Source organism: Ursus americanus, chromosome 1 (genome assembly GCF_024610735.1).
Source record: "Ursus americanus isolate L20-20 chromosome 1, mUrsAme1.1.p, whole genome shotgun sequence".
In the NCBI taxonomy this organism is placed as follows: domain Eukaryota; kingdom Metazoa; phylum Chordata; class Mammalia; order Carnivora; family Ursidae; genus Ursus; species Ursus americanus.
This window is the reverse complement of record NC_142127.1, coordinates 70,439,255-70,461,405: the sequence shown is the minus strand read 5'-3', so window position 1 is coordinate 70,461,405 and position 22,151 is coordinate 70,439,255. Positions and strand designations below refer to the sequence as shown.

General features: G+C 40.8%; 1 protein-coding gene across 2 annotated transcripts in view; it reads left to right on the top strand.

The window, feature by feature from the left end:
* The first annotated feature begins 10,820 nt into the window (after positions 1 to 10,820).
* Positions 10,821 to 22,151, top strand: part of HECW2 (HECT, C2 and WW domain containing E3 ubiquitin protein ligase 2) — a 225,524-nt gene continuing 214,193 nt past the window's right edge. For both annotated transcript variants that reach the window (XM_045806374.2, XM_045806373.2), the window contains exon 1: positions 10,821 to 11,143. In XM_045806374.2, coding sequence (XP_045662330.2) covers positions 10,852 to 11,143 — 292 coding nt within the window. In that variant the 5' untranslated portion in view covers positions 10,821 to 10,851. The remainder of the gene's footprint in view (positions 11,144 to 22,151) is intronic.

Here is a 22,151-nt window from a genome sequence, read left to right as displayed (position 1 = left end):
GAGACACCAGACACTAGAGAGACAGTAATAACTTATACTGGATACTAGAATGTGAAAGTGCTATGGAGGAAAAATAAAGCAGCGAAAGGGTAGTGTCGAGGCAGTTGAAATTTTAATAGAGTGATCAGGGAGGGTCCTACTGAGAGGGTGACATTTGGTAAACATGTGAAGGGGTAGCAAAGTGGCCCATGTGGATATTGAAGAGAAGAGCTTCTGTGGTAAAGGAAACAGCAGATGCAGAGGCCCTGTGGTAGAGTATGGCTGATGCCTTCTAGGACTGGGATAGCGTGAACATGGGTGGCCACAGTGGTAGACGAAGTCAGAGGACCAAGGACCAGATCATGTGGACCTTGTAGATCATTATGTGGGTTTTGGCTTTTATTCTAAATGAAATGGGGGCCCCTAGAGGGTTTCAGGCAAAGAACAAATGGTCTGACTTACATTTGAAAAAATCATTCTGGCTGCTGTTTTCAGAATAGACAGCAGGAAATCAAGGATAGGAGCTATGAAGGAGGTGATTATTTACACAGAGGACAGATGATAGTGGTTTGGATGACAGTGAAGCCATTGAAAGCTAATTCCTATCTTCTCTTTTTAAAATTGGATTCTTTCTTTGGCTTAGAATTCATGCCATATTTCCATGGCCTCTTCATATCTTTCACAGTCCAGCTCAATTTTTCTCTTTAGGCTTCTTTTAGACACTCCAGTCCCTGCTGATCATTCTCTGCAGTGAACTCCTACTGACTTCTGCACTCGATTTCCTTCATGTAGGTTGGTTTTTATTTCTTTCCATACTGTAGCAAGGACCTTACCTTATACATTTCATCATAAAGTAGACCCTTTACTTAATAAATCCTTTTTGAATGGCTGGCTAAATTCTAAAGAAAAGTCAACGTGTGTTCCTACTGTTGATTTGGTCCTTTCACATTCTTCTTTCCTCATTAATGGCAGTTAACTCCATCCATTCACTTATTTGAAAAGTATTTCCTGAACACTTACTATTTTGTGGAGGATATAATGTGCAAGAGAAACAGTAATTGTCCTCAGAGAGGTTATAGTCTGACAAGAGAAGACATGAATCTTCGTAATTAGACTCTGAGGCGTTGTCAAGTGGGGGGATACGAATGATATAAAAAGTCCCCTGGGATTCAGCAGTAGGCGTGTTGCCTTCTGGCTGGGTGTTTTTCAGGAAGAGAAGGTGGAGTAGGTCTGCAGGTGGAGAGGATGGCGTGGCCGGTGCTGAGCATGCTAATAAACGATTTCATGTGTAGCAGAATAGATGAGCTTGCATGGAGTAAGTCCCGGATGGAACTTTTTAATGTTTTCTTTCAGGAAGTGTAAAGAAGTCCATTCAAAAATCCACTCTCCCCTCTCTATTCCTCTCTACCCTGACCCTCAGAACCACCGTTCAATTCATGCCATCCCCATCTGTCACCTGGACTTTCAAAGGCCTAGCTTCAGGTTTTAGCTTAATCAGCTTAAATGTCACTACCTGTGAGAGGCCTGCTCTGCTCACCCTGCCTAGGCTTGGTGGCACCCCTGGCCCTTTGTATGCTTTCATCCCGGCCCTTTAATTATGTTCCTTACTTGACTGGGAGTGCTGCCACTGAAGAAATGCTGCAGGAAGAGAGCAGATGGATTGGGAGAAAACACCGGAGTCAGACAGGCCTGCTGAGAAGTGACCATCTAGATAGGATCTGACATGAACTTGGCTTAGTCTTGCTGTGGCAGTGGGAATGGAGAGAGAGAGCAGTATGACTTAAAAAATGTGTTCTGGGGGCGCCTGGGTGGCTTAGTCGTTAAGCGTCTGCCTTCGGCTCAGGGCGTGATCCTGGGGTTCTGGGATCGAGCCCCATATCGGGCTCCTCTGCTGGGAGCCTGCTTTTTGCTCTCCCGCTCCCCCTGCCTGTGTTCCCTCTCTCTCTGGCTGTCTCTCTCTCTGTCAAATAAATAAATAAAATCTTAAAAAAAAATGTGTTCTGTGGGGTACAGAGTACATGCAGCTATTATTACTAGTGTTTACAGTTACGACCTCTGGGTGTTTTATGGAATAAACAATTGTGTTGCAATATAGTTGGTTGTCTTTTCTAGCAGCTTTTGACAGTAACTAGGAGCTTATGTTTTGTGGTTTGCATTGCAGGGAAGACTTTCCCATGCAAATGTGTTCAACCACCACAAAGTAATGTAGAATCCTTAATATCTGAATTCCATTTACCAACAATGGGTAATTATTTACAGCTTTAGTAGCTAAAGATAATGTTTTGGGATGTGTTCCATGCGAAAGGGGAAAAAAAGACATCTTTTGCCCTAGGGATCTTCAGGGAGTAAAAGCTTAATATCTTTCAAAAGACATGACTTTGAAATGAATTGATTACACTTCCCCCACACAAGCCATTGATGTTTGTCAACAGAGCAGCAAACCGCCAGTAGTGCTTGACATAAAAGCAAAGAGTTTTTCTTTTTAAAGAAATTGTTGGTGGAATTTCATGTGTATTTACTAAAAAACAGGTTGGAATTTTAAAAAGGCATTGAAAATACATGAAGCTTTGGTTCCCATTTTTCTGATCTGTCATAATGTTTAAAAATGATTCTTGAAGTTTTACTCTTAATGTAATAGCATTTTAAAAATATGGATCAGTGTTTTTTTTATAATAATATTTTTTTATTATATTATGTTAGTCACCATACAGTACATCCCTGGTTTTTGATGTAAAGTTCCATGATTCATTAGTTGTGTATAACACCCAGTGCACCATGCAATATGTGCCTTCCTTACTACCCATCACCAGCCTGTCCCATTCCCCCACTCCCTCACCTCTGAAGCCCTCAGTTTGTTTCTCAGAGTCCATAGTCTCTCATGCTTCATTCCCACCTCTGATTACCCCCCCTTTCTTTATCCCTTTCTTCTCCTACCGATCTTCCTAGTTCTTATGTTCCATAGATGAGAGAAATCATATGATAATTGTCTTTCTCTGCTTGACTTATTTCACTTAACATTATCTCCTCCAGTGCCGTCCATGTTGCAGCAAATGTTGAGAAATCGTTCTTTTTGATAGCTGAGTAATATTCCATTGTATGTATGGACCACATCTTCTTAATCTAGTCATCTGTTGAAGGGCATCTCGGCTCCTTCCATGATTTAGCTATTGTGGACAATGCTGCTATGAACATTGGGGTGCATATGGCCCTTCTCTTCACTACGTCTGTATCTTTGGGGTAAATACCCAGTAGTGCAATGGCTGGATCATAGGGTAGCTCAATTTTTAACTTTTTAAGGGACTTCCACACTGTTTTCCAGAGTGGCTGTACCAACTTGCATTCCCACCAACTATGGAGGAGGGATCCCCTTTCTCCACATCCTCTCCAACAATTGTTGTTTCTTGCCTTGTCACTTTTTGCCACTCTAACTGGTGTAAGGTGGTATCTTAGTGTGGTTTTGATTTGAATTTCCCTGATGGCTAATGATTTTGACATTTTTTCATGTGTCTGTTAGCCATTTGCATGTCTTCATTGGAAAAGTGTCTGTTCATATCTTCTGCCCATTTTTTTGATTTATTTGTTTCATGTGTATTGAGTTTGAGAAGTTCTTTGTAGATCTTGGATACTAGACTTTTATCTGTAGTGTCATTTGCAAATATCTTCTCCCATTCTGTGGGCTGCATCTTAGTTTTTTCTGACTGTTTCCTTGGCTGTGCAGAAGCTTTTTATCTTGATGAAGTCCCACAAGTTCATTTTATCTTTTGTTTCTCTTGCCTTTGGAGATGTGTCATGAAAAACGTTGCTGTGGCCGATGTCAAAGAGTTTGCTGCCTATGTTCTCTTCTAGGATTTTGATGGATTCATGTCTCACATCGAGGTCTTTCATCCATTTGGAGTTTACCTTTGTGTATGGTGTGAGAGAGTGGTCAAGTTTCATTCTTTTGCATATAGCTGTCCAATTTTTCCCAGCACCATTTATTTAAGAGGCTGTCTTTTTTCCACCGGATGTTTTTTTCCTGCTTTGTCAAAGATTAGTTGCCCAAAGAGCGAGGGTCCATTTCTGGGTTCTCTATTCTGTTCCATTGGTCTATGTGTCTGTTTTTGTGCCAGTACCATGCTGTCTTGGTGATCACAGCTTTGTAGTATAGCTTGAAATCCGGCAACGTGATGCCCCCAGGTTTGTTTTTCCTTTTCAACAATTCCTTGGCAGTTCGGGGCCTTTTCTGGTTCCACACAAATTTAAGTGCTCTTTGTTCCAGTTCATTGAAAAATGTCATTGGTATTTTGATTGGGATAGCATTGAAAGTGTAGATTGCTCTGGGTAGCATAGACATTTTAACTATGTTAATTTTTCTGATCCATGAGCATGGAATATTTTTCCATCTTTTTGTGTCTTCTTCAATGTCTTTCAAGAGTGACTTGTAGTTTCTAGAGTATAGATCCTTTACGTCTCTGGTTGGGTTAATTACGAGATAACGTATGATTTTTGGTGCTATTATAAATGGAATGGATTTCCCAATTTCTCTTTCTTCAGTCTCATTGTTCGTGCATAGAAATGCAACTGATTTCTGAGCATTGATTTTGTATACCGCCACATTACTGAATTGCTCTATAAGTTCTAGTAGTTTGGGGTGGAGTCTTTTGGGTTTTCCATATAGAGTATCATGTCATCTGTGAAGAGATACAGTTTGACTTCTTCTTTGCCAATTTGGATACCTTTTATCCCTTTTTGTTGTTTGATTGCTGTTGCAAGGACTTCTAGTACTATGTTGAATAATAGTGGCAAGAGTGGGCATCCTTGTTGTGTTCCTGATCTTAAGGGAAAGGCTTTCAGCTTTTCCCCATTGAGAATGATATTCGCTTTAGGCTTTTCATAGATGGTTTTTATGAAATTGAGGAATGTACCCTCTATCCCTACACTCCAAAGGGTTTTAATCAGGAAAGGATGCTGTATTTTGTCAAATGCTTTTTCTGCATCAATTGAGGGGATCATATGGTTCTTGACTCTTTTCTTGATATGATTTATCACACTGATTGATTTGCGAATGTTGAACCACTCTTGCATCCCAGGGATGAATCCCACTTGGTCTTGATGGATAATCCTTTTAATGTACTGTTGGATCCTATTAGCTAGGATCTTGTTGAGAATTTTGGCGTCCATATTCATCAGGGAAATCAGTCTGTAATTCTCCTTTTTGATGGGGTCTTTGCCTGGTTTGGGGATCAAGGTAATACTGGCCTCATAGAGTGAGTTTGGTAGTTTTCCTTCTGTTTCTATTTTTTGAAACAGCTTCAGGAGAATAGGTATTATTTTTTCTTTGAACGTTTGGTAGAATTCCCCCGGGGAATCCGTTAGGCCCTGGACTCTTGTTTTTGGGGAGGTTTCTGATCACTGCTTCAATCTCTTCATAATTAATCAGTCTGTTTAAATCAATTTCTTCCTGTTTCAGTCTTGGTAGTTTATATGTTTCCAGGAAGGCATCCGTTTCTTCCAGGTTGTTTAATTTATTGGCATAAGGCTGTTGATAAAAGTTTCTAATGATCCGTCCTATTTCATTGGTGTTGGTTGTGATCTCTCCCCTTTCATTCATAATTTTGTTAATTTGGGTCCTTTCTCTATTCTTTTGAATAATTCTGGCCAGTGTCTTATTGATCTTATTTATTCTTTCAAAGAACCAGCTTCTAGTTCTGTTGATCTGCTCTACTGTGCTCGTGGTTTCTAATTCATTGATCTCTGCTCTAATCTTGATCACCTGCCTTCTCGTGCGTGGGTTAGGCCTGTTCTTCTGTTCTAGCTCCAGCTTCTTGAGGTGAGAATATAAAAACTTCATTTTAGGTTTTTTTGTTCTTTTGAGTGAGGCTTGGATGGCTATGTATTTTCCCCTTAGGACTGCCTTTGCAGTGTCCCATAGGTTTTGGACCGATGTGTTTTCATTCTCATTGGTCTCCAAAAATTGTTTAATCTGATTTTTAATCTCCAGGTTTATCCAATCATTCTTGAGCAGGATGTTTCTTAGTTTCCAGGTGTTTGAGTTTCTTCCAAATTTTTCCTTGTGATTGAGTTCCAGTTTCAAAGCATTGTGGTCTGAGAATATGCGGGAATAATCTCAGTCTTTTGGTATGGGTTGAGACCTGTTTTGTGACCCACTATGTGGTCTTTTCTGGAGAAAGTTCCATGTGCATTTGAAAAGAATGAGTATTCCGTTTTTCTGGGGTGTAGTGTTGTGTTTATATCTATGAGGTCCATCTGGTCCAGTATGTCATTCAAAGCTCTTGTTTCATTGTTGATTTTCTGCTTAGGATCTGTCTATTGCAGAGAGCGGAGTGTTGAGGTCCCCTACTATTAATGTATTATCTATATGTCTCTTTATTCTGGTTAAGAGTTGGCTTGTGTATCTTGCTGCTCTCCTGTTGGGGGATTGATATTTATAATTGTCATATCCACTTGTTGGATACATCCTTTAAGAATAATGTAGTGTCCTTCTGTATCTCTAACTACAGTCTTTAGTTTAAAATTCTAATTTTTCTTTTTCTTTTTTTTTTAAAGATTTTATTTATTTATGTGACAGAGAGACAGCCAGCGAGAGAGGGAACACAGCAGGGGGAGTGCGAGAGGAAGAAGCAGGCTCCCAGCAGAGGAGCCCGATGTGGGACTCGATCCCGGAACGCCAGGATCACGTCCTGAGCTGAAGCAGACGCTTTAACAACTGCGCTACCCAGGCGCCCCTAAAATCTAATTTTTCTGATATGAGAATTGCTTCCCCAGTTTTCTTTTGAGGTCCATTGGCATGAAAAATGGTTTTCCATCCCTTCACTTTCAGTCTGGATGTATCTTTAGGTTCAAAGTGAGTCTCTCGTAGACAGCAAATGGATGGGTCATGTCTTTTTATCCAGTCTGCAGCCCTGTGGCGTTTATGGGAACATTTAGGCCATTCACATTGAGAGTGATTATTGAGAGAGATGATTTTAATGATGTCATGTTGCCTGTGAAGTCTTTGTTTGTATAGATTGTAAATTTCTGTTCTGTATTACTCTTGGGGCCTTTTTAGTTTTATAGAATCCCCCTTAATATCTCATGTAGGGCTGGTTTGGTGGTTATGAATTCCTTCATTTTCTCCTGATCTTGGAAGGTCCTTATCTCTCCATTAATTGTGAATGACAGCCTTGCTGGATCAAGGATCCTTTGCTGCATTTTCTTCTCAGATAGAGCTTTGAAAATATCCTGCCACCCCTTCCTGGCTGCCAGGTCTCTGTGGACAGGTCTGATGTTATTCTAATATTTTCCCTCTGTACATACGGATTTTCTTCCCCCTGGCCGCTTTCAATACTATATCCTTGGATCTAATATTTGCGAATTGCAGTATGACGTGACGTGGTGTAGGCCTGCTCTCATTGATCTGGGGTGGGGTCCTCTCTGCGTCTTGGACATGAATGCTTGTTTCCTTTGCCAGATTAGGGAAGTTCTCAGCTACAGTTTGTTCAAATATCTCTTCTAAACCTTTCTCTTTCTCCACCCCTGGATGCTGATGATTCTGACATTGGAACGTTTCATTGAGTCAGTAATCTCCTGTAATCTACATTCTTGAGATTGGATTTTTTTGAGTCAAGTTTCCGTTTCAACTTTCTCTTCTACCATCCCATCCTCCAATTCACTAATTTGTTCTTCTGCCTCATTTACCCTGGCTGTCAGAGCATCTAGTTTAGACTGCATTTGATTCACAGCATTTTTAATTTCTGGCAGATTCGCTCTCATTTCCAGCCTTAGAGATTCTATATTTTCATTAATGTTTTCAGTAATATTTTTTTCAAGTCTATACATCATCTTGACCATTGTTACTCTGAACTCTATTTCTGACAATCTGGTTGTATCCATATCCATCAGTTCTGTGGCAGAGGCCCCAGTCTCTGTCTCCTTTCTTTTCTGAGGGTTTCTCCTCCTCATCATTCTGATGAGGAGAGGTTGCGGGGTTGTCCAGACCCCAAATTATTGACCAGGACCCAGGCAGTGTGCTCCTGTTTTATAGGGACCTTAGGGATGTGGGCTTCTTGATTTTTCAGCCTGCCTTCTGGGGGATGGGCCTGCTGCTCTGATATTCAGGCAACCCTGTTTGGGTAGAGTTGCCCCATCCCCTGCGAGGGGGAATGGGGATGGACACAATGTGAGCCGGTATTTCCGGGCTTTTGTTCTCTGGTGGCTTTCCCTGGCGGTTTTCTGTGCCCCTTCTGAGAGTCAGAGCAGCAGTGGCCGTATCCTAGCCTCTGTCTCAGAACAGAGATCGCAGTCCGCTCTCTGCTGAGCTCTCTTGGCCACTCTAACTCTCTTTCCATCGGTGCTGCTAAAAACCCCTCAATGTCCCGGGATGTGCGCCCCACAGCCACTCTAACAGCCGTCGTTTCCAGGGCTGGCACGTCTCTGTCCTTTGTGCTTCTAACACCGCAAGCTGCCCCCGTTCCTGCACGTGCTCCCGAGCTCCCAGCTTCAGTCTAGTTCGAGTATGCGCTCTGGGGCTCCAGTTTTCAGTCTGGTCGCGCGTGCACTCCCGTGCTCCCGGTTTCAGTCCAGTTCCACTGAGCGCTCTGGAGCTCTGGTTTTCAATCTGGTCGCACACGTTCCCGGCTCCCGGTCTCAGTCTGCTTTCTTCTGGGTACCAGTCCGTGTCCACCCGGCTCCCCAGTGCAGGTGGCTACTGCCTCCTGGTGCCCGAGTGCGGCGGCTCCCTTCCCCTTCCATTTATCTTCCGATATCTGTGCGCGGTTTCAGGGCTCCCCGCTTCGTTCCTCAATACTCAGCGCTGGAGATGTTCATTTGTAGAGATCCAGATGTATCTTCCCGCGTCTCAGGCTGGTTCCGTGGGTTTTCAGGGTGGTCTGGTAGATATCCAGCTTGACTCAGGGAACCAGCTGAAGAAGGGGTCCCCTACTCTTCTGCCATCTTTTTCCTTCTCCTCTCAGATTAAATTTCTTGTATTTATATTTCATATTTTTCCTCTTCTGCTTGAGACCCTGGAATGGCTCCCTGCTCATCACTCTTAGTGAGGTTTCAACAGACTTGCTTCATATTCTGTACCTGAGGTTCTTCTAATTTCTTCTCTCTTTAATTTCGCCTCTCACTATGTGCAGGTACTGGCTTGTAGGTGTTCAGCTTTAAAAATTCTTTCCCAAGTGGATTATTTGGAAATTGGAATTAATTTTTTAAAATGTAGAAACAATTATTTAAGAGACGTTTTTGAGTTCCGAAGCTTTAACTCAAAGGGCTGCGTATTCTCATGTCACTCATTTCCGGCTTCTGGGAGCCAGGAGCTATGTTGAATAGGGCAGCAGGGGAAGGATGGACTGCCTTCTCCTTCTTTCCTAATTACAGGGTCAGCTAGCACAAGGCATAACTCACAGTGATTTTTCATGTGTAAAGGTAGTCTATAGCATTTGGCTTCTGCTTACTGTCTTCCAGTCCTTGGAGCTACCCCAAACTAAATAGTGCATTAATTAATTCAGTAATTACATTATTACTAAAATAACAGTAACTGCTTTTTACCGAATGCTTTCACTTATGACTTTTCTAATCCTTACCACAATCTTGCATGGTACGTTAAAGTTTCCTCCATTTAACAGATGAACATATTGAGACAGGGAAAGTTTAAGCATGTGCAGCTGTTGATTTATAAACACAAGTCTTCCAAATAACCTATATACATTTGTAAATCACTTACAAGAGTAAGTGCTGTGTGAAAGTTTATTAAAGAGATACATGGTTAACCTCCATCCTTTCTCCACTTCACCTCCTCCCTTGCTATACACAAGCACTACTGGGGCACTGTTGCTGCTTTATAGAGACAGGATAGCGTCAAGGTTGATGGTTTCTTTTGCTGTTCAGAGGCGTTTTAGTGTGACGCAGTCCCATGTGTTTATTTTGGCTTTTGTCGCCTTTGCTTTTGGTGTCAGATCCAAAAAATTATTGCCAGGATTGATGTCAAGATGCTTACTGCCTATGTTTTCTTCCAGGAGTTTTATGGCTTCAGGGTTTATGTTCAAATCTTCAATCCATTTTGAATTTGGGGTTTTTTATATTGTATAAGACAAGGGTCCAGTTTCATTCTTTTGCATGTAGCTGTCCAGTTTCCCCAGTGCCATTTATTGAGGAGACTGTCCTTTCCCCAAGCTTACATTCTTGTTGGGAGAAGTACGCAGTAAACAAATAAGTACGTGGCACTGTGTGGCACATCAGACCATAATAATTGTATTAGAGAAAAACAGGGAGAGGGGAGGGATGGGGAAGGCTGGGGTGTTGCAGTGTTAAAGACAATAGCCACTGTACTTAAGAGTGGAGGTGACATTTGAGCAGGTTCCTGAGAAAGACTCTAATGAGTTACATTCCTGTGAGAAGGAAACTGAGCAAGTAACCTGTGCTCAACTCTTTATTCCAACTGTATCAGAATTTTCTGTCTTGCTATTTTAAAATTTAATTTCAATGGGAAACAAGTATGTGTGTTGGGGGGTGGTGAAAGAAAAGAGGACCATTTCTGTAGGTGGGGTGTCTGGGAAAGGATAGACCTAAAAGGGCTAGTAGGGAAATCCCCTTCTTAATTGCCAGGAGGAAGCTGTGCCAGTGAACTCGAGGGCCACAGGTGTGTGATGGCCTTTGTCTTCATGTGACCTCAGTCCGTAGGAGCTGTTTCTGACATCATCCGTTGACAGTAGAGTAATAGGTTTTATTTTGACAGTAGAAGATTATTGCATGGTCGGGCTTTAATAAACACTCTTTAGGGCTTTGTGTCTGGGAAGCTTAAACCTAATTCCTTGCATTGTAACGCTAATGCTTTGTGCTTGTACGGCTCTTGCAGCTTTGTAGGAAGCTAACCTCCGAGAGGCAGACAGGATGGCTAGCTCAGCCCGGGAGCACCTGCTTTTTGTGCGGCGTCGAAATCCCCAGATGCGGTACACACTGAGCCCAGAGAACCTCCAGAGCCTGGCCGCCCAGAGCTCCATGCCCGAGAACATGACCCTACAGAGGGCGAACAGTGACACGGACCTGGTGACTTCCGAGAGCCGCTCCAGCTTGACCGCGAGCATGTACGAGTATACGCTGGGGCAAGCCCAGAACCTCATTATCTTCTGGGACATTAAAGAGGAGGTGGACCCTAGTGATTGGATTGGACTTTATCATATAGGTGAGTGACATGAAAGGGACTTGTGACTCTGAGCATACATTTTTATTCTGACAGTACAGTTTTGTGTATTTTTTCTGGGGGTGGGGTGGGGAACACACCACACAAATAAACCCAGCAAGATTCTGGGACTTTTTTTTTCTTCTTTAGAAGAGAGAGACTCAACAATAATAAATACCTTTGCCGATTTGAATTTTGTGGTTATATTTCTACTCTGATTCAATGCCAGAACCTACAGATTTTATACCGTTTTCTTTTTAAAGCTTTACATTGCCCTTGATCAGTAGTTCCATTTTGGGAAGAATTGGATATTAATTTTTTCTAATATTTTTAAACTGATGAAAAAGATGTCTCAATTTAGATAACTGATGTGAAAAATGTTCGTAGTTTCTTTCTCTTTTTTTTGGCAGCAAAGCAAGGTTTATTGAGTGATAGTAAAGTAATAGTCCAAAGTTCCAGAAGAGGGAGGGGACCCGAGAGGGATGCCCTGTTCCGTAGTTTCTAAAGATTGAGTTTCATGAAGAACAACTTGCGGTCTATGGTATCTTTTTATTTCAAAATTCCTGAAGTGTGCTTGATCAGTTAAGTAAAGGAAGTGTCATATTTTTCTAACAAATGACTTAGGAATAGGTTGCTGTTTGTTTTAATAAAAATGTCCCAGCTGTGTGGAGCTGATTTGCACTTGCTATTCAGAGGTGAGCAAATGATGAATGACAGACACATGCCAGAAAATATATAAAATTTGCTTCACTGAAAGCGAATATCCAAACCCTACCAACCAGGCTTAAAGAAAGTCTAAATTAAACCTGATAATAAAAATCTAACATTCCCCAAAGTTGGAGAAGTTTTTCACTCAGTGAAGGGAATTCCTTTCAAAATTTAACATCAAGTATTTTAATAGAAAGATATGTTTGCTTTCACCGTAATTATAAACCAAGCATCTTTGTTGTTTGTTTCTTTGTCATAAACTAGGAGGGAACAAAAGACCTATTTGTTTATGGCAGTGCTTCTCATCCAGGGATGATTTTCCCCCTCCAGGACGGGTAGTGTCTGGAGACATTTTTGATTGACACAGTTGGGGAGGGAGTGGGAGACCAGGGGTGCTGCTAATACCCTGCAACGCACAGGCCCGCCTCCTACAGCCATCTCTTAGCGCCACTCTTGACAAACTCTGATGTAAGGCAAAGTAACATCCTTGCTGACAGGTCATCAGAATGTTCCACCCACTAAAATTTATGTTTCTCAGCAACAAAGGATTTTATGTCGACTAAAATAAAATTGATTTGTATTTACTAATGTAACTCTGTTAATCATGAGAGGTAAGAAATCTAAAATGGCAAAAATTAATTTCGAGAATTTTAATTTATCTATTACCTCTTATGACAACGAAAAAAGGGGGAAGTCTTAAAGAGTTCAGCATTTTACCCACGTGCGTTTAAATATACATTCAAGATGGGGAAGGTAGGATTTAAAAATTGTCTTTTTTATTTCTGATATCTGTTATATTCACAAAAAAGTCATAATTTTGATGGGACTTTGGAAGTGATTCTTTTGGTTTTGATGTAACTTCAACTTTTTAGATTTCACAAAACTGTTTTCATTTTAATATGATTTTTTTATATTTACCTATCTTCAAATTTACTAACTTTTAATATTTTCATCTTCATTCTGTTGTCAGTCCCATCCAATGGATTTTAAAATTTCAGTTATTTGACTTTACATTTGTAGAATTTGCATTTCTTTCTCTTTCTTGAATATTTTATTTTTCTCATGAGGTTCCCTGTGTGTTAACTAATTCAGACCATATTTTCATTCAGTTATTTGAATTGAATCAAATGTATCTGCTTTAAGTTCTCTGGAAAATCCAATATCTGGGCAGTTTTTATTACCTGTTTTCCTCTTGGCCATGGATCCCATTTTCTAGTTTCTTTGCATATTTAGCAGTTATTGATTTTACACTGGCTACTGAGAAATCTAAGTTGTAGAAATCCCGAGTTCTGTGGAACAATTTTTATTTTAATGTTAATTTTTATCATAGTAGGCAGATTTATTTTTTTGGACTTGCTAGACATAATTTTCCCATCTGTGAGGATGGGTGCATGGAAAGCCCAATGTGGTTCTCCAGCACTTCTGACTTGATTGGATTCAGCCTCCAAATTTGGTCTCCCCTATGGATTTTGTTAGGGGTTAGTTTAGGGCTTTGTTAGGCTAGATCAGTGGTAGGCCTTGTTGGCCTTTGTACTTCTTCCTAAGTATTGGCATTTCTGATGTCTGAGCTGGATGCCTGGAATGTCGACCAGGTGTCTTTTCTCTGGCTGGGTCATAGCTCCAGTGTTCTCTAGCACTGCTGGACCTCTAGAAATGTCAGCGCACTCTCAGCCCCATAGCAGCTACTCTCTGCAAAGTCTTGGTAGTGTTTCTCTGCACATACACAGTCTAGACATTAGCCTAAGGCTTGTGGGGCATCCCTATGTGCACTTCTGGCCTTCACCCCTCCATAGTTCTTTCCGTCCCATGTCCTGCTGTTGACCCAAACTCTGATCTCTGCTTCCTCAGCTTGTCAGAAGTTCCCTGCACCCCACTCAAGAAGTTGTCCCTTGGTGGAGATCTGGCTGGTCATAGAGTCACCTCATCAGTTTTTCTTCTCTCTGGGGTTTTCGTCTTAAGCTATCTGTTGTGGAATGTCTGAGAACAACTGCCCCCAAGTTTTACAGTGGTTTACATCAGGAGGGCTAGTCTGGAACTAGTCACTGCCCTAGGACCTGAAGTAGAAGCTTCTCCCATGCTTTTGATTTCCAGTAGGCAGTGAGAGATGTCACCTCATTTTCTCATCTCACCATTTCCAGAGAACTCTGAAGAAATAATAAATGGTGGTATAGTTCCATGGGTTTGTTTGTTCCTCTTAGTGTATTTTCTAATAGTTTTAGATCCCTGTCAGGGCAGAGAGAACTGGAGCCCTCAGACCTCTCAAGGGACTGGGATGAACACAGATTAGCATCTGCAGGTGAAAATACCATGTACTTGGGGTTCTAGGGCATGTTGTTGGTTCCAACAGTTCTTCCACAACAAATGACTCTGAAAGGCACAGATCCCAGCACCTGCGACATTAAGTAGGGCTCATATCTGCAGTTGAAGGGCCACAACTATGTTTCAAAGAAAGCCTGGCTTATGTGGGAGGTCAGAATGAGTGAACAGAGACCTGGCTTTAGGCAGAGATAGCCATTGCTCTTGGGCCTAAGAAGGGCTATTCTGACCTCTAGGCTGAAGGCAGCCTCACTTCTGTGGGGACTTTGCCCTCACATGTGGAGAGGCATAGGTGGCAGCTTTGTGCGTTTTCACTGACAACTATTTCCCGATCCTTCTTCCTTGCAGGGTCAGGGCTCAGCAGCAAGCCATTCATCTCAGGGCAGGTAGGCCCTTTCTAGACTCAGGAAAGTTCTAAACTTACATGGTAATCCAACGAGTGAGTAGTCTATGAGTGGGCTGCGAGCCAGCTCTGGCCAGTGAGATGTAAGACTTTGGGGGAACTTCCTTTTCCAGTGAAAAGCCAGAGCCTCCTGTAAAGTCGTTGTACCTGGGGCTGTGGTGACTGCGATGTGATTTCTTCAACTGTTGCATCCATGGAGCAACCATAAGACAGCAATCGAGATTAAAAGCTAAGAATGACAGAGCAGAAAGTCAGAATGAGCTTGGAACGGCACTCCAAAGTTCTAGCCATATGTGAACATAATCTTCCCCTCTTTGCTTAAGTCCTCACTGTGAAGCTTCCTTGTACCCGCAGTTAATCCTAACTGAGCTGCTGGGTGGCATGAAGATGCCGGAGGGAAAAGGAGGGACCCGAACTGCTTGTGAAGGCGGGACAGAGTGTGTGGGCTCCTTCAGTAGTTACTACTTCAGGGAATGTGCCCGGGGCTGCTTTACCAGAGTTAAAAACCACTAGGTCATTGTTTTGTTTTAAAGTGACAAAATCTGATACAAAAATTTTGAAAATAGTAACTCCAAGCCTTGTGGAAATTTTCAGAGGTTTAATAGGACCAATCATGTGACAGGAACAATCTACAGAATGAGTAATTAAATAACTCGAATATATACCAAACTGGTCTGGGGCACTGTTACGTGAAGGTGGTGAGGTGATACATTTGGAGAAGCCCAAAAGAAAAGGTGAAATGTAAGGCCAGGATGGAGAAAAGAATTTCGGGGTACAAATTACATCACCACTTTAAGGCTGTTGTGGCTAAACAGAAGTACGTTCTCTCCTGGGCTCTGTGACACAGGTGCGCCGAGAATCCAGGTTTCCCAACAGCAGCACACATGTCAGGTGCGGCCTCAGACTCCTGTACCTCCTCGTAGGGAGCAGCCACCCCCCCCCCTTCGGTTGAGCCCTGAGAAGCCGGACTGTTTCCTAGCAACGCCTAGTTTTATTTGTGGAACAGAGAGATGGTCTCTATAGAAATAAATCCCAAAGGGAAAGGATTTGGGTGGAACGTCTGGCTGGTGAGGTGTGGTTTATTGGCACACTCTGCACTTCGATTGTGTTTCTCTTGGCTTACGTTTTCTTACTCTCTAGAAGTGTGAATTTTGCTTGTGTTTAACTAATTGTTATTAAGGTTTTGCATTGTACAAGTCAGTCCAGATGACTTTTAGCTAATCTGGAGAGAAAATACATACTCCTGGATTAGAAAAATAAATTATTCTCCCGGCATTTTAAACAATATATATGTCCTATTGGGAATACAAAGAAATAAAAGTTGAAAATATCAAAACGCCATTTGGGGTAAATTTGGGTATGCATTCTTAAAACAGGTGCTAATTATATTTTCTCTCTCCAGAAAGTCTCATATACACCCTGAGATTTCCAGAGATGATTGCAGTGTAGCTATAGGCCTGAATCTCCAAATTACAATTAATGCCTTGCAAGTGGTTTTTCAAAAATCACTAGATTTATAACTTATTGTTGGTCTCCATAATGAGAGGTGACCCCTGACAAGAGTAATGCTGCTACTCATTGCTTCCTTCTAAGCTGTCTAAATAAAAAGAGCCAAATGCTTAAATGTGCAAAAGCACTTAGGGTACCCAACACAAACAGCTTTCCATGAAAAATCAAACGATCACTGTTTAAAGAGGAGACAGAGCATATTATATTTATTTCAGGCTCGCTAATTCCCCTTAACCTTTGGTCTTGTGCTTTGCTTTCTGGCTATTCAAAAGAAAAACACTTCACAAGGCTTACTTTGCCATTTGTCATTTTCAGGCAACTACAAGTACCTGAACAGAGCTAGGAAAATGTACTTTATGAAAACTACTCAAAGTGCTGGCCTAGAGTTGATGTATGACTAGATAAGAAGCTTCCTCTAGAATGTAAATCAATGTCCTGCATCCTTCACCGAGAAAATCTTGCTATTAAAAAATTAAATTAATAATGGGCTTATTGATGTAGCTGTTTCATATTCTGGTTCAAGTTTATCTTGCCATAGACCAGTAACAAATAGTTTGCCAGCATTTCTCTGGACCGCCCTTTGAGTATACCTCTCAGTGTCTGCGTGTTGATTATAACTTCAAAGATGAATGGCAGAACAACCATATTTGACTCTATCTTAAAAAATATTGTGGCTCATGTAGTATGATGTTTTTCTTATTTCTTTGCATTTGGGTGATAAAATAAAGGTAGGATCACAATAGTTAACCAAGGCATTGGGATTATGTATTTCAGAGCTTTTAAGATCCCAAGGTTTAAGTGAATGTTTTATAGGTAAAGAACAAAGTAGGGTCCACCGTGGTGATGCCATACAGCCAGTGGGAGGCAGCCTAGGCTGGGTCTTAAGTGTCTTGTGTCTTAGTCTTCATTTCTCCCTCTTGTGTTGAAAAATGTAGTCCAGTGTTTTCCAACCTTCAGTTATTTACTCAGCACCTTCTTGATTTTTGCAGTATGGAATTATCACCGGTACTATTAATATTTTTCTTTACACCATCTGATCAAAAGAAAGAAAGAAACAAACAAATGTTCTAGTTATCTACCCTGGTTTTGTTTTAAGCACTAAGGTCAGGGAAAGATTTTCTGTGTCAATTGTAATTCTTTCTAACATATTAACTGTTAAAAAAAATAACTTTTGTAGACAGTGCCACAAAGATTATCACCCACAGCACACTTTGAGAAATTCTGAGGTTATCAGTGGTTAAGAGCACAGACTCTGCAATCAGATTAGTAAATTCAAATACATTTATTATCTTGAGCGACTTATATAATCTTTTTGATGTCAATTCTGCACGAAGAGCAGCAGCGTGTGCCACTCATGGCAGAAGCCCTTTTTGAATTATATCACCTTTTCAAACCTGAGTTTCCTCATCTGTAAGAAAAAAAAAAAAGACAAAAAAAAAATACCAGTATCATGAGAAATAAGATAATGTGTATAAAGCTCTCGAGAAGGTGCCTGGGCTTAGTGTAAGGTCCTCCTGATAGCAAACTGTCATTATTTTGGCTACTGTTAATAATAATCGTTTTCCTGGTAGCCTGAAGCTGTAGCACAGACTTGCCTACTGGGTGAACCCACAAGAAGGATGTCCAGATTAAAGTGATACACCAGACCGCTTCTGCTTGTAAAAACCAAAATCCTTTCAGTCAGAGTCCTAGAAATTATATAAAGCTCTTCTAATTTCAATGCTAAATAATACAGTATTTTGAGTATTATGTAGGTTCTGAACCAATATGCTTTTCAAGGTGATGGGAAAGCTGCAGTTTAATCCCAAATTCAATCAAATGGAACAAAGAATTTATGTATTAAGTATTTAGTTTCCAGAATAGCTATCAAATATAGTGAAGAGTGACTGTTCGTAAGCTCTTTTGGTATTTTTGCATGATTACTGCCAAAGAAAAGTTGTTTCAGGTCATGTCTTTAAATTTTAGAAAATGCTTTTAGAAAATAAGAGCTTTGAACATGAAATGGTTTTTGGAACAACTTTACTCTAAATTGCTTTTTGTTACCTAGTTGTATTAGCCTCAGTCAGATTATGCTGTACAAATGAGCTAACCCTGAATCCTCAGTGCCTTAACAGAACAAAAGATGATTTCTTTCTAATGCTGTATGTCCAGCATGGATTGGCAGGGGGCTTGCTTGTACCGTTGTTTAAAGAAGTAGGCTCACCATTCTCCTGATTTTTGCCACATTGGATTATTAAAGGCTCCACTATCGTGTCATTACACCATTTGTAATAGGAGGCCTCTCTGGGCAAGTGTCAAGAGAAGGAGGGCCCTGGAGACTCCTACACCAGCTCTTAAATGCTTTGGCCCTGAAGAGACACATCTCACTTCTTCTCAGAGTCTACATTCAGCATTAGTCCCATGATCTGCCTAACTGCACAGCGACTGGGAAATGGGGAGAAGCTGTTGGTTCTTTAGGGAGCAGTTGATGTCTCTACCGTAGTAGATGCGTCTTGCTAACAACGCGTCTGGTCCTCTAGTCTGTTTCAAACCCTAAGACATCCTTGCACCGTCACTGCAAGAATAGATGCTGGGTATTAGAAAGTGTCATACTTTCGTATACCTTTACAATGGGTTCACGAGAATGAATGAGAAGACACACCCAGAGCAGGACCAAGGACAGTGCCTGACAGTAGGGTTGCACTATAGCTATTAGAATCTGAATTCACGGCATCTCGTTGGCATCGCAGACCATCATGGATCTTTCTTCTAATATGCATGTTAAAGATCTGGTTCACAGAGAAGTCCATGTATTTAAACTGGTTATGGAAGAGTTCCCTGGACATTAGGTAGGCTTTAAAATGATGGATAGTTTAGTGTAGCCAAGGAAGTTTTAGTATACTTTATCCCCTGCCATACAGGTGGAAAGCCATACTTGAAACAGGCATTCTTCTGTCTATATACTGTGATGGTGAGATGGTTTTTATTTTTTATCTGGTTATTCTGTGAACGTTATCAGAGTCCGTCTCCCCCCCCCCCCCCAATGTAATTTGTGTCACTTTTCCTTAAAGGATGCTTATTAGGTGCTTTAATTAGTAAATGTGAAATTACTGTAAATATTTTTTGATAGAGTTAAGATAACATTGGCATGAGGTTTAGAAATTCTTCATTCCACAGGCACCTGGATGACTCAGTCGGTTAAGTGTCTGACTCTTGATTTCAGCTCAGGTCATGATCTCAGGGTTGTGAGGTCGAGCCCTGTGTTGGGCTTTGCACTGAGCGTGGAGCCTCTCTCTTTTTCCCCCTCCCCACCCTACCCTCTCTCTCTCTCAAAAAAAAAAAAAATTTCTTCATTCTGATAAAACCCATTACTAACTCACAAAATAATTGCTTAGCACGCATACTGTTTTTATAATGTTTGTTGTAATTGACTTTTCATAATTTTCTAAGGACTAATGGGTATATCAACAAAGAAAATGCATTTATAATGTCATCTTTTTATCCTGATATCTCTTTTAAAGTCTGTTCGTCTGTTATCAGTTGCTACGTCAACTTTCTTTTGGTTAGTGTTTGCTTGATGTATCTTTTTCCACTGATTTCTTGTCAGCCATTCTTTGACATGTTTCACATATATCTGCTGTAAAACATCTATGGCTTTTTGATTTTTAATCCAATCTGTGTGACCCTCTTTTAAAATTGGTGCATTTAGTGTTTTAACATTTGCTGTTATTTTTTTTGCATATTTGAATTTATTTCCACATCCTATCTCGTTTTCTGTATTTTATGCTTTTTTTTTGTAGTTTTTTTGACCTGCTTTTGTGCCTTCCATTTGAATGATGAGTTTTCTTTACTCCCTACCCGTCTATTCAGTCTATTTGTTTGAAAGTTTAACTTTCTAGGTCTAGTCTGTTAGCAGTTATCCTTAAAATTTTTTTCATGTATAATTGAGTTAAAGGTTAAAATGAATTAGTGTCTTTCGATACCTCTCAAACTGTGCAAGGATCTTAGAACATACTCATTACAATCACTTCCTTCTCCATCTTCTCTTTTACTGTTGACAACATTTAATTCCATCCTGTTTTAAACCCCTTTTCCTATATTAGTCATTATTGTTATTGTTGTGGGTTTTTTATAGACAGGGATTATTCCAGTTTTATATTCTGCATAAAAAGGCACAAGAAAACTTAGTGGCTTAAAACAACAATGTATTGAATAAGTAAACAGTAAGGGTAAAAAAAAAGAGTCTTATCCGAATCAGCAACACTTGAGTGCATGAGGCTTGATTTTCCTACAAAACACACGTGCACAAACAACAAAAGTTGCATTCTAAAATACATGGAAACAAGCAGGAGAAGTTTAAAATTCAACTTCAAATTCTTATTGATGTACCAACCCAAAGAATGCTCATCGTTTTGTCTGTTTGTTTGTTTTCTTGTTAATGTAGATAATGATCAAAGCTATCAAGGATACCTGAAATCTTCTCTTCATTTTCTCCAGCGGGTTTTCCCCGTTGCGGCCTCTCGTGTGTTCTCTCTTTCATTTTGCACCATTTATTTTTATCTTTATTTTAAACTAGTCTTATTCTGGCAGTCTGAGTTACAGAGGAGCTGTGATAACTATCAAAGTCATCATACTAATTTCTGGCAGTTGTTTTCCCACAGTCAGGCTGACACTATTGTTGAGTTTTTGTGGAAATAACTTCACTGTTGTGTATACTTCCTATGGACATCAGAGGAACTGTAGATAGCACCTCACGTTTTTGGTCTGACTTAAGTGGCAGTGACCAGAGTGTCATAACTTGGATTCAGAGGTGACATTAAGGAATTCTTCCTCTAGTCCTAGTTTGTGTGTTTTATATTTTTTATTTTATTTTTTTATTTATTATTTTTTTAAAAGATTTTATTTATTTATGTGACAGAGAGACAGCCAGCGAGAGAGGGAACACAGTAGGGGAGTGGGAGAGGAAGAAGCAGGCTCCCAGCGAAGGAGCCCGATGTGGGACTCGGTCCCGGAATGCCGGGATCACGCCCTGAGCCGAAGGCAGACACTTAATGACTGCACTACCCAGGCACCCCTATTTTTTTATTTAAAAAAAATTTTTTTAAAGATTTTATTTATTAGAGAGAGAGAGAGAGGGGGAACACAAGCAGGGGGAGTGGGAGAGGAAGAAGCAGGCTCCCAGCGGAAGAGCCCGACATGGGTCTCTATCCCAGAACTCCAGGATCACGCCCTGAGCCGAAGGCAGACACTTAACGACTGAGCCACCCAGGCGCCCCTGTGTGTTTTTTAAATTTAAATTATGAATTGCAAAACTCCCAGTATATGCATGCTCATTGAGGAAGCCTGATGTTTCTTTTCCTACATAAATATTTATGTAGGAACAAATGATCACATTTTCTCAATTTACTCTGGTTCATAAAATCATTAGGAGACCCACACTAATGCCTTAATTACATACAGAGCTTGAACTGGTTAGAGTCCAGTGGATCCGTTAACTTCAGCATTGGGTAGTAGAGTGGCAAAAAGGATGGTTTTGTAGAGGGGGTATGGGATGGATCTGGATTCAGGTTTTGGACCAGCCTCAGTTTCTTGTGTAAAAATGGGAATAGTATCAACCTCATAAATTTGCAGGGAAGGTGAAACAAGATGACATTTGGGAAGTGTATTCAGGGTGCTTGTTTCATAGGTGGTAATTACCACACCATCAAAACATTTGTTGAGAGCCTGCTATTTGTCTGCCAGTAGGCAATGGGTACAAACATGAATCAGCTCACATGTTGGTGGGGTGTGAGAGAGGTAGGGATGATGCAGTGTGTTCAGAACAATATTACGGAGGCCACGAGAGCATGGAGAAAGAACAGTTTAATTCCTGAGACGGGTTCAGGGATGGGAAAGGTGTAGAAAGGGCTTCACTAAGAAGGTGATATTTAGATTTATCATCAAATAGGACTTTTTAAATTTTTGGTATTCACATGAGAGAAAGTCATTCTAGGAGGTGAGAATTTCATATGCATGTCACGTCTTTCTCATGAAGGGGTTACATCTGCTCTACTTGAAGATTGCACCTCCTGTCCTATTTCTTTTTCTGCCTGGCTG